This window comes from Labrus mixtus, chromosome 6 (genome assembly GCF_963584025.1).
Source record: "Labrus mixtus chromosome 6, fLabMix1.1, whole genome shotgun sequence".
In the NCBI taxonomy this organism is placed as follows: Eukaryota; Metazoa; Chordata; class Actinopteri; order Labriformes; family Labridae; genus Labrus; species Labrus mixtus.
Window position 1 is genome coordinate 22,823,371 of NC_083617.1, and position 16,020 is coordinate 22,839,390.

General features: G+C 38.2%; 1 protein-coding gene across 2 annotated transcripts; it reads left to right on the forward strand.

The window, feature by feature from the left end:
- Window positions 1-15,005, forward strand: nt5c2a (5'-nucleotidase, cytosolic IIa). 2 transcript variants are annotated; one of them, XM_061040537.1, is made up of 18 exons: window positions 1-236; window positions 1,887-1,925; window positions 3,220-3,293; window positions 3,686-3,803; window positions 3,939-4,034; window positions 4,479-4,570; window positions 5,912-5,969; window positions 7,292-7,385; window positions 7,496-7,549; window positions 7,741-7,824; window positions 8,738-8,779; window positions 9,484-9,591; window positions 9,766-9,832; window positions 10,485-10,655; window positions 10,952-11,003; window positions 11,576-11,636; window positions 12,107-12,283; window positions 12,394-15,005. In XM_061040537.1, the coding sequence occupies exons 1-18, from the start codon at window positions 136-138 to the stop codon at window positions 12,631-12,633; spliced, it is 1,728 nt and encodes a 575-aa protein (XP_060896520.1). In that variant the 5' UTR covers window positions 1-135; the 3' UTR covers window positions 12,634-15,005. The 2 variants fall into 2 exon arrangements, with proteins under 2 accessions (XP_060896520.1, XP_060896521.1); XM_061040538.1 differs by lacking the exon at window positions 1,887-1,925 and having other exon boundaries at window positions 97-236.
- The last annotated feature ends 1,015 nt before the right edge of the window (window positions 15,006-16,020 follow it).

Below are 16,020 nucleotides of genomic sequence, written 5' to 3' on the forward strand. Positions count from 1 at the left end.
TAGTCTCTAAACTGTGTCTGTATTTAAGGCAGAAATCTGACTTAGATAAAGTCGAGTCAGACAAGTTGATTTTATGTGTGGTTCTGGGTCTAACTTTGCTTTCTTCCCATAAACAGTTTGAAGAGTAAAAAAAAGATGACGACTTCCTGGAGTGACCGTTTGCAGAACTATGCTGACATCCCAGCTAACATGGATGGTGTGGCCATGAAGAAGTATCGTCGTGAAGCTCACCATAGGTAAGTCTTCTAACCTGCACCAGTCCTGTTCGTTCACTATGAGATATGTGCACAGCAGGAGATTTACACACTTAGTAATACTATAGGTGTTCATTTGTTTTTGAGAAATAACGCTCAGGCTTAATAATTTGTCATATTTTATTGGTTAGTCATGAACACATTAATTACTGTAAGAAAATAAAAATGCAAAATTGCCACTTAATTCAAAGACTAAAGTGTATCAAAGTCATGACCCCTTGAAAACATTTTCACATAAGAAAGTATTTTTACTGTGGTTTTCATAAAATAAAGCGTTGCTTAATAAATTAAACAAGGTCAGTTAGTGAAATGTGCAAGTTTAGTTCAATAACAAAGCATAGGTATAATTTACCCGAGGTAAACACATGCAAAGAACATTTTTATTAACGAAGCATTTCTTCCCTTTGATCTCTTTTAATCTATCACTGTAAACAACTTTCCTTGCTCTGTAAAATCAGGAAACATCACTTCACCCCAAAGTCTTTTGAACAGTTTTAATATACGTATTTCAAGTGTTTGGCTCTGTGTTGCCTTGGGAAACCAGCCTTATCCGTCACACAGACAGCGAACATAATTTCACATTTTGTACGTAATTATTCCACCCATTTCAACTCGCTTAAAGTGTTGTCTTATTATTATTTTTGGAATGTTTCTTTGTCTGTTATGTTTAATACTGTTGGATTTTAGCTGTTTAGCATTTATGGGAAAGTTGTTTTTGTTGGGGGGGGGGGTGTAAAAGTCGGGTTATGTGAGTTGCTTATCAAAGGTCAGAAAAAAAATGACGAGTCTGTATTTTAGCCTAAGTATTAATAGGGGGTTAAGACACCTATGAGTGACTGGATGTTTTTGGACCGTAGATTGTAATCTCAAAGCTGATTTATTTGTGTTTATCAAAACATTTCTGCTGACTACTGTAATTTAGCTTGCGCTTCACCAGGCAAAACACTTTCCCCCCCTCAAGTTTATCCGACAGTAACAAGAATAGGGAACTCTGACAGTTTATCCTGACAAAACTGTTTGATCAAATGTGCCCGAGCCCCTCAATGAAATGCAAGAATGATACGAATTTTACTTCAATACTAGTTTGTACCTATCTCAGCATTTTCACCACACCAAGTAGTAACAACTATCTAGTAGTGAAAGCTGATGTCAGATGTCTGGTCAAATTCCTAATCATGTTAACCTTCTTGTTTTTTGTCACAAAGCTCTGGTTCAGCTGCGTGTGTACTACAATACTATAATTTTGTTTTGTTTTCTTGTACAGCTCACATTTATCGTTGACTTTTACCAAGACTGAAAAATTCTCAGTTTCACTTAAAAAAAAACCTGAATTACAAACATGAAGAGACATTTAGATGTAACATTATATACATCTTCAGTTGTTAGAGTGCATACATGAAATGTGTCAAATGAAATGACAGTTTTCTTTTGAACTGTTCTGGTTTCTATGTGTTATATGTGTAAAACTTTGATATAGATGGCAGGTAATTAAGGTAGGTTTTATTACTGTTAGGACAGAACAGGGTCCTAAACTGCAATAGAATATCTTCTTCACTGACCAAAACAATACAGTAGAGCAATGCAGCAACCATGAGTTCAGTGGTAATACGACATTTATTCTCTATTACAAAGCTTGCCAAAGGATCTGGCTCAAAACCATCCTGCAATGAGGTATGACATCCTTTTGTTGTTGAAACAAACTGACTACTGACTCAATGAGTCTTCAGTTTGATGTCCATGTGAATTGATCCTTCATCCAACTCTCATGGACTCTAATTGTGAGTTGGGTTTCTCCCTGTTGGGACAGTAGGTGGTTGTGATTCTTTTTTTAGTGTGAGCTTGGCCTTTTGCGTTTCCTTGGTCCTTCATCTTTTCCTTTTAATCCTCATGTGTTACAGTCAATCTGATCACCTCTCATCCCATCTGACCAGTGTGCAGTCTCGAGCAGTAGAGTCACAGATTATATGTTAAAGTTGTAGAATCTGTATTCTTCTATATAGGCCGTCAGCAATGTAATAAAGGGGCCATATCTTCCTGAGTTTACAATATTGTCTTTCATGTTGGAAGAGAATATTGTGCACCAGTCTGAGAGTTCCCAGAAAAAGTAATGGAAATAAAAAAACTTTGTTTCCAGATCTGAAAATATATTTACATCTGTTAATCTCAACTATGCCCCACACACACACACACACACACACACACACACACACACACAACTGGTTTTGCAGCAAAAACCTGCCTTACTGTGGTTTATATTTGTTTATAATCAAATGAATGAAGATACTCTTTTAGTGCAATGAAGACTCATGTGAGTGCTTCTCTAGCAGTTCTGCACAGAGTATTGAGATCATTTACTAACTTAAAGTGCTAATAAAAAATCTCCCTGATAAATTAATGATCAGCATTGAAATAATTACTCAGAAAAGTAGTCAGGTATCCAACGTGAAAGTAGTCAATTCAAAACAAAGTATGGTTTGTATAAGATATCATTAGACGTCCCTACATTATTAGTGCTGTGTAGTATCATGAATGTGTTTAAAAAGCAGGATTCTACTGTTGTAGTTTGGTAAAGGTGGAGCTCATTTTGAACTATTTGGTGAAGGACATTTGTCAACATAAACTCCCCATTTTAAGGGGAAACTGAAGGCCATTGTCAGGGCTAGGATGATTTATTATAGAAGCACTGATCACTGTATAAATAACCAGCCAACTGCATGTATGTTGTTGTGATTGTTCAGTTGAATTCAAGTGTCTCAGTTCCATCAAACACAGCCTGACATGTAGCTTTGGCTAAATCTCTGATCCATTGAATAAAAAAGCAGAAAATTAAAAGCAAAATGTGACTCCTGTGTTATTGATCTACTTGTCACTGTGAACTAGAAGTTTGTGTTAGAAGTCTAATCATTGCTACATGTAATTTAATCTGTCGAGCATCGTTTGATTCCACATTGTTCTCCACTTCCAGAGTTTTTGTCAACCGAAGCCTGGCCATGGAGAAGATCAAATGTTTTGGTTTTGATATGGATTACACTCTGGCAGGTAAGTGTACTTTGAGCGTAGCGGTATCAGTCTTGATAAATACATGCAGAGGCCTACACATGACTGCATGTGAACTCGGAGTCAATGACAAAGCCTTCCCTATGGCATAATCTTTAAATCATGATTGAATGTGAAGTGCTTTTTATGTTTGATTTAAAGGTCTATTGTTGACTACACAGAGTAGTTAATACAACCAAGAGCCATCTCCATTTTATATGGCTTATAGGTTATAGGTTATATGGCACAGGTTAGATATTATTATAATCCAGATTGGTGCTTGAGGAATTTCTTTCTTACTGTACTCATTTAATTTTAATAAAATACCCCTTTATCATAGCAGCGATTCTTGAGTTGTGATTGCACACATAATCTATCCCTGTCTATTTCTCTAGTGTATAAATCTCCTGAATATGAATCGCTGGGCTTCGACTTGACAGTGGAGCGTCTAGTGTCCATTGGGTATCCGCAAGAGCTGCTCAACTTTGTCTACGATCCGTCCTTCCCCACCAGGCTGGTTCACAAAGCTATACCTTTCTAATAATCAATGTTAATTATTAATTCATATTTAAACAACGTATCAACAAATTCTCCCTCCCAAGTGTGCTTTCTGTGTCTGACTTTCTGACTCCTCTCCATTGTCCTCAGAGGTCTGGTGTTTGACACAATGTATGGCAACCTGCTCAAAGTAGATACCTATGGGAACATCCTGGTGTGTGTGCATGGATTTAACTTCTTGAGAGGGTGAGTTCTACTATTCGCACTGAGCTGTCAAAATAGTGCTTTACATTTTTTTTTTTAAATAGGGGATTTACAAATTCAGTTAATCCTTTGTCCCGCTCAGCTACATCCGTCTCTACAGCCTCTTTAGCCATGCTAGTTGCACTGTGATGCTGTTCTTTGAGCTAAAAGCTTACATAAGCTTGCTGATGTGAATTGGGTACTATAAATGAGTATAAATTCCATTTATACTCACTTGGGTTGAATATGTAATAGTCAAATTTAAATTGAGGGGGTGCTAAAAGAAAAGGTCTGAGGCACGATGCACATTTCTGAACACGCAGTGGGAGCTAATTGACATACAATGCATTTTAAATAATTTACTGTATATGTAGCATAACTCACTCATCATGTTTTCACCTTCTTTATCACTTGTTAGTGTTACCCTCCTGTACTCTCTGTGCACAGGCCTGACATCAGAGAGATGTACCCCAACAAATTTATTCAACGTGGAGACACAGACCGCTTCTACATCCTCAACACACTCTTCAACCTGCCTGGTAACAAACCACATTTTTTAAGAACTAGTCCATAACTTTTTATAAACTTTAGAAGGACAGTATTTCTATCTCTATATAAGTATAACAATTGAATCATGAATGTAACAGGGCTAGGTATTCATTTTAATCAGTGTGAATCAGCTTAGCATGATTAACCATTTCCCCACATCAGGCTTCAAGAGTTGATTTTTCATTATAATTGTGATAATTTCACATCCAGACAGAAAAACAAACAAAGAATCAATAGTCACTGCTGCCTTTAACGCTGTAGATCATTCCATTTTTATTTATTATCTTAAAAATGCAGCAAGAAGATTCCTGGTTCAAATCCCCGGACAGGAGCCTTTCTGTTTGGAGTTTGCAGGTTCTCCCTATGCATGTGGGAGTTCTCTCCGGGTACTCTAGCTTTCTCCCACAGTCCAAAGACATGCTCGCTAGGTTAACTGGTGACTCTAAAGTGTCCGTCCGTACAGTAGGTGTGAATGTGAGTGTGGCTGGTTGTCTGTCTCTATATCTCAGCCCTGTTATTGACTGGTGAAGAGTTCAGGGTGTACCCTGCCTCTCGCCCAATGGCAGCTGGGATCGGCTCTAGCCCTCTGCAACCCCAAACAGGAAAAAAGCAGTATAGATAATGGATGGATGGATCTTAAAAATGATTTGGCATTATAGCACAACATTAGATTTGGGTTTTTATTATCTCTGAAACAAGACTCCTAGTATTGCTGATAATATCCAACTGTTTGTGGAGTACCTCATTGATCCATCCTCGGTCCCCTGCTTTTCCCATTTTAGATATGAAACTAGAACACATAATTCTAATAATCCCGCATAATTTGGCAGAATTGCACACAGCTTTTTTTTGGGGGCCAATCAGTAACAGTCCATTAATCATTCTCAGTGCATCCTGTAATAAATTCAACTTTGCTGTTAAATAATTTCCTTCAACTAAAACAAACCACAAACTAAAGTCATTATCATGGCCCTGAAACCACATGAAATGGTATTCTACCACAACTTGGTTCCCTCTGCCAAACTATTACCCGTGGCTGCAGTGGTAAATGTTCTTCATTTCATCAGCCTGTGTAAATAATTGTCGTATTTTACACCTGCAATAATGGCCTCGTGATTGCGTCACCTAGGATGTAAGCATGTTTATACCAGGTCTAAAGAGGGCATCAGTTGGAAAGTATTTTTGAAAGCAGTTGAAGAGAAAAGGTGCTTAGAGTGGATTTCCATATGATTCCACAGTTTTTTCTACATTGCTTTTGATCATATTGAATGTATGCGTATCCATGATCTATAGTCAGTCTTACTGATTCACTCTTATTTCTTGTTCCTCAGAAACTTACCTCTTTGCTTGCCTGGTGGATTTTTTCAGTACCTGCTCCAGATACACAAGGTACTGCATACTCACTGTTAGTTCCAAAATAAAGTTTGTTTCTAGAAAGTGAAGCTGGTGGGAATGATAGCCTTCCCAATAACAACTGTGAGCGGTCGAGTTTCAGTGCAATTTCAGTGTCCCATGATGTAGTGCAGTGGTTCTCAAACTATGGTACGCGTACCACTGGTGGTACATGGGCTCCCTGTGGTGGTACGCAAAGAAATCTCCACAATATAAAAAAATAAAACCCCGTTCAGCATAAAACAACATTTTTTATTTTTGTCGTGCTCTTATCTTATCTGTCTTGTATCTATTGGTTTGTATTTATATCAAATGTGTTTTCCCCTCTAAATTAATCTAGTTTTTGCAACAAACATCTTTAATCTGCTCAATTTATACTCGCGCGCCCACAGACATAAACAACAACAGGAGTACGCCTCACGTTTTGAAAAGTTCCACTCAATATTCCGTTATATTTCAGTCCTGAAATAACAGCAAGCAGCTGTAGGCCTACATTAACAGATATTCTGTTATTTATTGGAGTTCAGTACACAATCCGCAGCAAGCAGCTGTACATAACGGAGCCAGGAGAAGCTTCACTTGTGATGCATGTACGGACAGTCGCTCACCCTCTCTCTCTCCCTCTCTCTCTGTAGCTCTGAAGCTGATGTGATTCTGCTCTATTTTGCTGTCTTAACACTCCGCAGAAGTCGAGAGGGATTTTTTTTAAAAGGCAGTTTTGCTATGTTGAACACAGAGACTTATAATAAAGCGGCGCTGTTTGCACAGAGCCTGCGGAGCGCACTCCTGCACTCTCACGCGCTCTCTCTCTCCCCCGCTCCCTCTCACTCTCTCAGGCAAGCAGCAATTTTATGAATAAATGAAAAATTAAATGAGAACAGGTCGGAAATATACTTGGGCCCAGTTATCGTCTATTAGTGGGAAACACTCTCTAACAGGTTGTTGGTACAAAGTTGTCATTTTTATTGTTCTGCACTTTTTTTTTTGGATTTGGGTAAATGTCAGAGTTGTGTTAGTTTAAGTGCCAGTTCTAGCGCTAGCTCTTAGTAGTCCTATAGTGTGGCTGCCAACAGTCAATAATAAATAAGCTCCTGCGTAAAATGTGTGTAGAAATAGGCCTACAGTGTATTTTAATGTCTACCATAATGGTGGTACTTGGAGAGCCAAATATTTTCGGAGGTGGTACGTAGTCTAAAAAGTTTGAGAACCACTGATGTAGTGGATTGAGGGGGACTGGGTGGCATACTGAGTCTTCGGCATATTCCCAAAGTCCATGTTATGAAGAATACAAAGTTAACCAGATCAATCTGCCTTTATAGCTGTGAGACTGGCTTCAAAGATGGTGACCTTTTATTGTCCTACAAGAGCATGTTCCAGGACGTCAGAGACGGCGTAGACTGGGTTCATTTTAAGGTAGACAACCTGACTTTTCCACATTCAATCTGTTTCCAGGCAGACGTTAGCCATTCCCTGCAATGAATTCATTCACATATTTTAATGAAATGTTCCATTTATTTCCTCAGGGGTCCTTAAAAGAAAAAACAGTTGAAAACCTGGAGAAGTATGTGGTTAAAGATGTAAGTAATGTAGCATTATAAGGACTTCAGCTCATGCATTTACACAAAAAAGAAACACCAACGTGGTTCTTCACCTATTAGTCAGGGGGACAAAACTGAAATATTCTAAAGTAGTAAAATAAACACATTGTCTCATTGATTTTGCTATGTATTGTCTGCATTGATGTTTGTTCTGTCTTTTCTCCACAAAGCCGAAGCTTCCTCTCCTGCTCAGTCGCATGAATGAAGTAGCCAAAGTATTTCTGGCCACCAACAGTGATTACAAATACACAGAGGTGGGATGAAAGTTCACAGACATGTTAATGAATGTTTAGAAAAGTCACTGTCCTGTTTTATGTATTTGTTTAATGTAGAAAAAAAAGTATTTAAATACTGACTAATTTAATAACTGAATGTGAGCTGTTTTTTTAGTTTTATTGTGAAGTCATAATAATGCTCAGTAATGTTAATGAATGACTTAAGTTTAGCTGTGGAACAAGAGTTAGAGCAAGTTGTCCACCAATCAGAAGATTAGTCGTTTAATCCCTGGTTCCTACAATAGCTGTCTTTGGTGTCTGAGTACACTGAGTGTCTGTGTGAATCTATTACATGGCAAGTTGTTAAAGGTCACATATTATGCAAAATACGCTTAACCATGTTTTTCTAACATTAACATGTTTAACTAGTCTGTCTACAATCCCCTCAATTATGAGAAAGTCCATCCTCTCCATCTTTTGCCTGCTCCACTTGTCAGATAATGTGTGCTATAACAGCCATGGAGATTTCCCTTTGTGATGTCACAAAGTAACCCCTCCCCCATGTTGGTGACACTCCCACAGCTAGGTGTTTGTTCCACCCTCTGAGTCTGCCTTCTGACCATAAACAATAGGGCATGGAATGAGAAAGCCCGAGCCACCCAGGCCCTTCCAGAGAGGGGGCGTGGTCAGACACAGCTCATTTGCATTTAAAGCTACAGACACAGAAACAGCCTGTTTTGAGCACGGCTAAAATAGAGGGGTTTATAGGCATGATCAAATACGGGATCAGAGTGGATTTTTGGCGAGAAACTTCACAGACATGTTTTGGGGACATCTGAGACTTATTTAAACCCGTTGCCAATGAGTATAATATGTGACCTTTGAAGTGTTTTGAGCCCTTTGTTCTTGATCCTTTTTTTTTCTTTTTAAATAATCTCCTTTGTTCTTACAGAAAATTATGACCTACCTGTTTGACTTCCCTCACGGGCCAAAGGTAACAAATAATTCAATAATATTTTGAATGTCAGGATTTCAGTTGATTTGGATTGAACTCCCTTGTTTAGAAATTGCTGACAGTGCATGATGTTAGTAAATCAGACACAAATACATTTCCTTTATGTATATATATTTTTGCTTATCTGGTGTAACGATGTAGGACTTTTTAACAAAAATGGTCAACATTTAAAATAATACGGCAAACTAGTAATACTTCAGGCCTCGGAAATGAAGCCTTCTAATGGCTCTAAATACTAGGCTTACTGTGTTTTTTTTACTATTTCAACTAGTTTAGGATGTCTTTATACTGTCATCTACTATAGACACAGCAGCACATCAAGTGCAGCCCCCAGCTCAGTATGTCAAGGAAGCTTTCTAATCGCTCCACTCAAGAATACTCCTGAAGTTTCTAGTTTCATTGTTTCATCATCTTGTCCCTGCCACAATTGCCCCTCAGCTGGCTTCCAAGAAGTTGACTAATAAGAGTTTGAGCCTCAAAGAGACGGGAGACTTGTTTCAGATAGAGGCTAAACTAAGGGGCTGCATAAAGGCCCAGTATGAGTTAAGGAATTGTGATGTGTGAATCATGGAAAGCTACTCTTGTAGAGTCCCAGCATAAAAATATAAACCTGGAAATTAGTATAAGAGGTTCTTTATAAAAACCTTTGGATTCATATATGACATTTTGTGTGTTTATTGCAGCCGGGTACTCCCCATCGGCCATGGAAGTCCTACTTTGACCTGATCTTGGTGGACGCCCGCAAACCTGTGTTCTTTGGAGAGGGAACAGTGCTGCGGCAGGTTGACACTGTGAGTACAATAAGACCTTCATGGACAAAACCCTCTACACTGCCATGTTTTTAAGTATAATTTTAAATGTAAAATGGTTGGGTCAGCTACATGTTTGCTTGAAACACAAATTTAAAGTTATGATAATTAAATGACTCAGTCCATTATTTGCTCATTGTTTATTTTTTTCTCCAGACCACAGGTCGGTTAAGGATTGGCACTTACACTGGACCGCTCCAGCATGGTATCGTTTACTCTGGAGGTAAATAAGGAACCTTCTCAAAACTGCATTTTATTTGTCTTTGTTTTTGCTTTGAAACTTAAAATACTGCTAAAGTGTGTCTGGAAGTGATGGTTGCACATTGTATATGATTAAAATTATTTTTCACTTTACTGTAATGTAGCAGGTTGTGATTTGTATAACTGATTCGCTATAATACATGTTCTTAAGGCTGAATCAAGAGGCTGTATACAAATCAAAATGAATAGTGAACATTTTAAAGCTTGTAAAATGATTACTTTGATGTTAATTAGACTATACCTCCAGTTCTATTTAGTTGAACTAAGTCATCATTATCTGACTGATGTTTTTTTTTTAATCTGGTTAGAATGGAACAAAAATATAATTTCTATTATCAACTTTTTTTGGTCAACGGTTAAAAAAACAGACTTTATTTTGTCTTTAAACCCCTCATCAAACTGAAGTGTGGACAGCATTAACATCATGTAATTGAGTACTGTGTTCCCATATGTGGCCCTGTACTGTGGTCCATAAAGTTTACTGCAGGCTGTACATGGAGAATGCCAACATCATTCTTCACTGCCCTTTTTCTCAAGAGGTTTTGATGATGCAGTGGGAAAAAGTCCCCAAAGTCACATACTGAGAATGCCATGTTTTCTATTTCATATCTCAGGTTCTTCAGACATTGTGTGTGACTTGCTGGGTGCTAAAGGAAAGGACATCGTCTACATTGGAGACCATATATTTGGTGACATTCTCAAATCCAAAAAGCGTCAGGGCTGGAGGACGTTTCTGGTGATCCCTGAGCTGGCCCAGGAGCTGCATGTGTGGACTGACAAGAGCTGTGAGAATGTACACTCATAGTAACACACGCGACTGTTTAAATGATATACACAGTGTAGTTAAGAAGTAATTAGATTTAAGAACTGTTCTAATCTCACTATCAGAAGTGTTGTAGCATTAACAGCAGCAGCAATAATACACTGTAACTTTATAGTCTATCAAATGTTCTTATTTGAGGACATGGAGGATACTCATAGTATAACATGCATGACAAAAGTGACACAGCTTCAGCCTTGTTTTGATTTTTCAAATGACAATCAAATCAAATGACAAACCCTAATGCCAGTTGTTTTTCAGCCATATTTGAGGAGCTTCAGTCTCTGGAGTGTTTCCTGGCAGAGCTCTACAAGTGAGTTCCTCTTTGTAAATAGCTGCTGTTTTCTTGTGTTGTTGTTGTTGTTGTTGTTGTTGTTGTTGTTTTTTAATCCTTGATGCACTTTCTTAGAGATTGCGTAGGGGGAATGATGGAAATAAACATTTGTGCAAATGATTTATGAGAATTGGTTTAGTCACATCAAAGTTTCAGTAAGCACTCATTGGGGTTAACACTGTATAATAAATAGCCTGAAAGGCGATGCTACAAGGTCAGAGGTATCCAGTGCTATAGGATTCCCTGAAGGCACTGTGTTTCCCAGTAGTTATATAAAGCCCCTGCAGTTCAAGACATGAAGAATACCAACTCATCTCTTTGCACTAGCTCATTCAAATTGCATTCCATTTGCTGTAAAAGATCTACCTTAGGTAAAGAAGTGTCTGTTTATGAAATGTGATCCAGGCTGTTTAATGTCTCTGTTTCAAGACAGAAAAGTGTAGAAATTGGCCTCCTGTTGTATAATTTTGCCTTGAAAGGGTTGTGTGGCAACTGTATTTATTTTTAATAGACTCGGGATCACTGATCACACGTGTGTGTTTTGTTGCCAGGCATCTGGACAGCAGCAGCAATGAGAGGCCAGACATCAGCTCACTGCAGAGACGGATTAAGGTACAACTCTCTCTCACACGAATGAACTTCCTCCTGTCTTTCAAAATATAAGGGCTCCACTAATCTATGAAATATTCCGGTCATCCAGTCTGAGGTTTTTAATTGTATTTGTGTAAAACTTGAAAGTTTAGAATCACAAGTATTTCCATTACTCCTACTCTTTAATATTCAGTTTGGTGACCATCCTGATAAGCACCTTAAGAGGGTCTCAGAGTCACGGGGTGGTCGATTTCTATGAATAGTTAACGTGTATTTATTATAAATTGAAATAATTAAGTAAGTGAGATATAAAGATACTGAAGTTTTTTATGTGTGGGTTAAATGTTTTCTCTAAGACTGTGGGACTTTTTTCTTGATGTGTGAAGTGTATGTCGTATACTTTGAGAAATCTAAATGGATGAAATCTGAATCAATAAAATATAACATGAATAAATGAAATGTTGTTAAGCGTATCTCTTTGTCCTTTCCAGAAAGTGACCCATGACATGGACATGTGCTATGGCATGATGGGAAGTCTGTTCCGCAGTGGATCCCGACAGACGCTGTTTGCCTCCCAGGTGATGCGCTACGCTGACCTGTATGCCGCCTCCTTCATCAACCTGCTGTACTACCCGTTCAGCTATCTGTTCAGAGCTGCACATGTGCTGGTGAGAGTCACTTCATTCTCTCACTCAGGGCAAACATTATGCAGTTTTTTGTCTATTCTATACTTATATTGTTTCGTCAACGCCACTATTTAAAAAAAATCCTTCCACAGATGCCTCATGAGTCCACAGTGGAGCATACCCACGTCAACATCATCGACACAGAGTCGCCGCTTGCAACACGAAACCGCCATGACATGGACCTCAAGGAGATCGAGTGCAAACGGCACCAGCTCACCCGATCCATCAGCGAAATCCAGCCCCCCCACTTCTTCCCCCAGGCTCCGCAGGAGATCACCCACTGCCATGACGAGGATGATGATGAGGAGGAGGAGGAGGAGGAGGAAGAATAGATGTAGGTGAAGGATCAGAGGAGGCTGCAGATGAGTCTTCCTCTCACAGTTCATCCTCTTCTCACATTTGAAGTTCATCTTTTTGTTTTAGGTATTAATAATACCTAACATGACTCTCATTGTTACAATTAAAAATACAGGTACACTGTACAACTGTGACGTTAAAAAGGATTTCAATGATTGGACGGTTAAATTTAACAAGGCATGGAATTGCCACTCGCTGAGTCTTGTTTTGTTTGAATATTTAGTTTTTTCTGAGGAGGAACGTCTCTGCTGCTGTGTGTATCATTCAGGTCATCAGGAGCCAGAGTTCAGTGTGCATTTTATTCATTTGCACTGTAAACATTTCACTGCCCTGCTGCTTAAAAACTAACATTATCCTCAGCTTAGCCTAGCTGATAAACCGCCCTTTAACTGCTAAGCCACATTAGTCAGATATTTTGCCTTTTTTTGGGAACATTCATTTTTTAGGTGTTATTTATTTCCACCTCTAAAGAGTTGTCGCTAAAAGAAGAGACGTGAGGATGTATTGAGATACTTCTGCTTAGATTTATTATCAGAAGAAGCAATTCAAGCTGTTTGAAATATCCACACAAATACGTGATGTTGTGAAATGCAGTTTCTTTTACCCACAGTGGCCTCATGCAGAACGCACTGCTGCAACAAGACCAGATGTTTGAGTCATCTCGCCTCAGTTTGAGAAAGCAGCGAGCTCTCATCCCCATCGTTTAGGGTTTTAATGAAGACACCGCACATAAGGGTGGATTCATACTTGAAGAAAACATAACTTTAGTTTTTATATTGAACACAGCTGCTTAAAAATAGGATTCAGCCATGGTTCTACTCTAGATGACAACTTTCAGTTCAGCAGAGTTTACACGGCCTGCTGTGGTGAGCTGAAGTCATCAGGAAGTTGCTTCATTGTATCGCATCCTGTTCACTCAAGAAACCAGCTTAGAGTAACATCACCTACTTATCAAGCCCGTAAATCCTCTTACAGTGTTCTAAAATGGGACCACATTTCCCATAAGTCATAGAATTTAAAATATTTTTGTTACCCTGAAGTCATTTTTTGTTGTTTTCTTTGGCTGTAAATGTTTTTAAAGTTACTACAAGACAAATGTAGGTCTCATAAGCCAGCACAGCGTTCACAAAGGACGGTTACCGTTTGAGTCATCTCACTTTGAGTTGTTACAGTGAGTTTGTTTTGATCATGAATGTCGATTTGTTTTAATCTGAAGAAAGATGCGGGATAATGTATGGAAGCCCATTTCTGCCAGGAATAACAAAGTTAAGAATGATTTCAATAACAACACGAGGTTAAAATGATCACATTTACATTTTGTCTAACTGTATTGTCATGAAAATATGAAGCAAGCAAAGATCATTTTGTTTTATTAGATGTTTAAAATCAAACTTTTAGTTTTGGTGATTTTAAATATCCACGAGAATTACCATTATCGTCATTTAAAAGATGGTGAGTTGTTTTTTTTCTGGCACTAATGGTCTTCTGTACAGCGGTGACCTGCTGCTGTACTGATTGTAGAAACTGATCAGGGCTGTCCCCAGATCTGTCTGCTGTAAACATGCTGTTACTGTAATGTAAGAAGTGGTCTGTGCTGTCATTGAGTACAGCTGTGGGGCCTCACGCACTAAGGTCACATACTGTTGACATGACTGTTTATTTTACTGCTGACTCGGCTGGTTTTTTGTCCATTTTTTCTATATTTATGTTACTACCTTGAGTTTAAGGACCTGAACAGGAGGACCTGTTTGCCTCAAATGTTTCATCTGAAGTAATCATACAGAACTACATACTGAACCACAGGAGGCTGATCAAGCCTTTTCTTCTGACTGAGCGTGAGATTGTATTGTGTGATCACACAAGAAGTTTGCCATTTGAACTGTTAAAGCTGCCTCATCCTTTGGGTTTGTTTAAATGTCCCTCTGTCAGGGAGAGAGACCTTTGTCCACTCTGTTGCACCTTTGGATTCTTATCTTGTTATTTGAGTATGTGTGTGACTCTTGTAGAAACACCTGTTACAGAGTGGCCCATGTTTCAGTGCACATACGATTTACATTTGTAATGGTTTCATACTCAGATCACTTGAGGGAACTGTTAAGCATGCCGATTTGAATTAGAGTGCTACTGATTGCTTGGAAGTTTGATTAGACTTCGCACATTTTAAAGTGTTAAATTAAACAAATGAATGTTTTTTTGATCTGCAGTAGTTAATGCATGTGTGTTTTTTTTTCTTTTGCTGTTTAATCTGAAATGTTGCCTTTGTTTGGAATGATGTTGAAAATCAGGGATGCTGCAGTTAAAATGGTTTGGGTCATGGGTTATGTTTGTAATACATTTTCTGATCTGACATCTGTGTGGTTTCTTTCTAGAATACGTTGACATTATTTTATCCTTTCACAATTATTGTAGTGGGTATCTACTTTTGACATTTGAGTGTTACCTGGAGTTCCTCCTCCTGCTTTTAATCAGCAGGCGTGTAGCATGTGATCAAGTTTCCTAACATAAAGGTGTCCCCTTGTCATTTAAGGAGGGGTATTCTTGTCAGATCATATCAGAAATGAGGGGAGAATGCACACACAGTTATGTTAACATCCACTGCTGCAAAGCATCTAACTACCAAATCCCAGCAGAGGGAGCTGAGGGTTTGAAAAAGTAAAATGCTGTGAGAAATTTACTTTAATAAAGAAAAACATGATTTCTTCTGTTGAAGTAGAAATAATAACCAACGCATATTTTTTAAATCTTAAACCAATTGAATTTAAGAACTGACGTACGTCGCTTTGGATAAAAGCGTCTGCTAAATGAATTGTAGAATTGTAGAATTACATTTTGGAGGGATCTAATCAGTGCTCTCCACCAAATTCATCCAAACACCAAATCGGTTATCAAAAGTACTAAATCAATCAATCGTCTGTTTTCCTTTCATTTGTCGCCAGTCTGCAGTTTCAGTTGTTGCTCTTTAAATCAACCTTTTCTTTAGAGAAAAATGTTTCATTTTTTTAATGAATCTTTAAACTTTAAGCAGAGCAAACTGCAGACTGTAAATGGTTCTCTTATTTATACAAGTACCTTTGTTTGGATTTTCCAAAGAGAGTGAGTCTGTTGTCAAACCAGAATCCCAATGTAAGCAAACCCAAAAAGATGTTTTCTCAACGGATGTCTCCAATAGTGAGATTTGATATTCTCAAATGTTAATGTGGTACTTATGAATAAATTTGAAAACCCTCAATGTTTTAATTCGGTTGTGGTAGATAAGACACTGAAAATAGAGTTGACGAAGCAGACCAAATGGTTTGTTTTTACATTCATTTCAAATCTTCTTTATCTTACTGTAAAATCTTCAGAAATGACAGATCGACTCT

Bases quoted from the DNA above. Each gene is read 5' to 3' on its own strand.
- nt5c2a (XM_061040537.1), top strand. From the start codon at position 136: ATGACGACTTCCTGGAGTGACCGTTTGCAGAACTATGCTGACATCCCA. The intron at 9,833-10,484 runs GTAAATAAGGAA...TTCATATCTCAG, and splicing joins TGGTATCGTTTACTCTGGAG to GTTCTTCAGACATTGTGTGT. The intron at 12,284-12,393 runs GTGAGAGTCACT...ATCCTTCCACAG, and splicing joins TCAGAGCTGCACATGTGCTG to ATGCCTCATGAGTCCACAGT.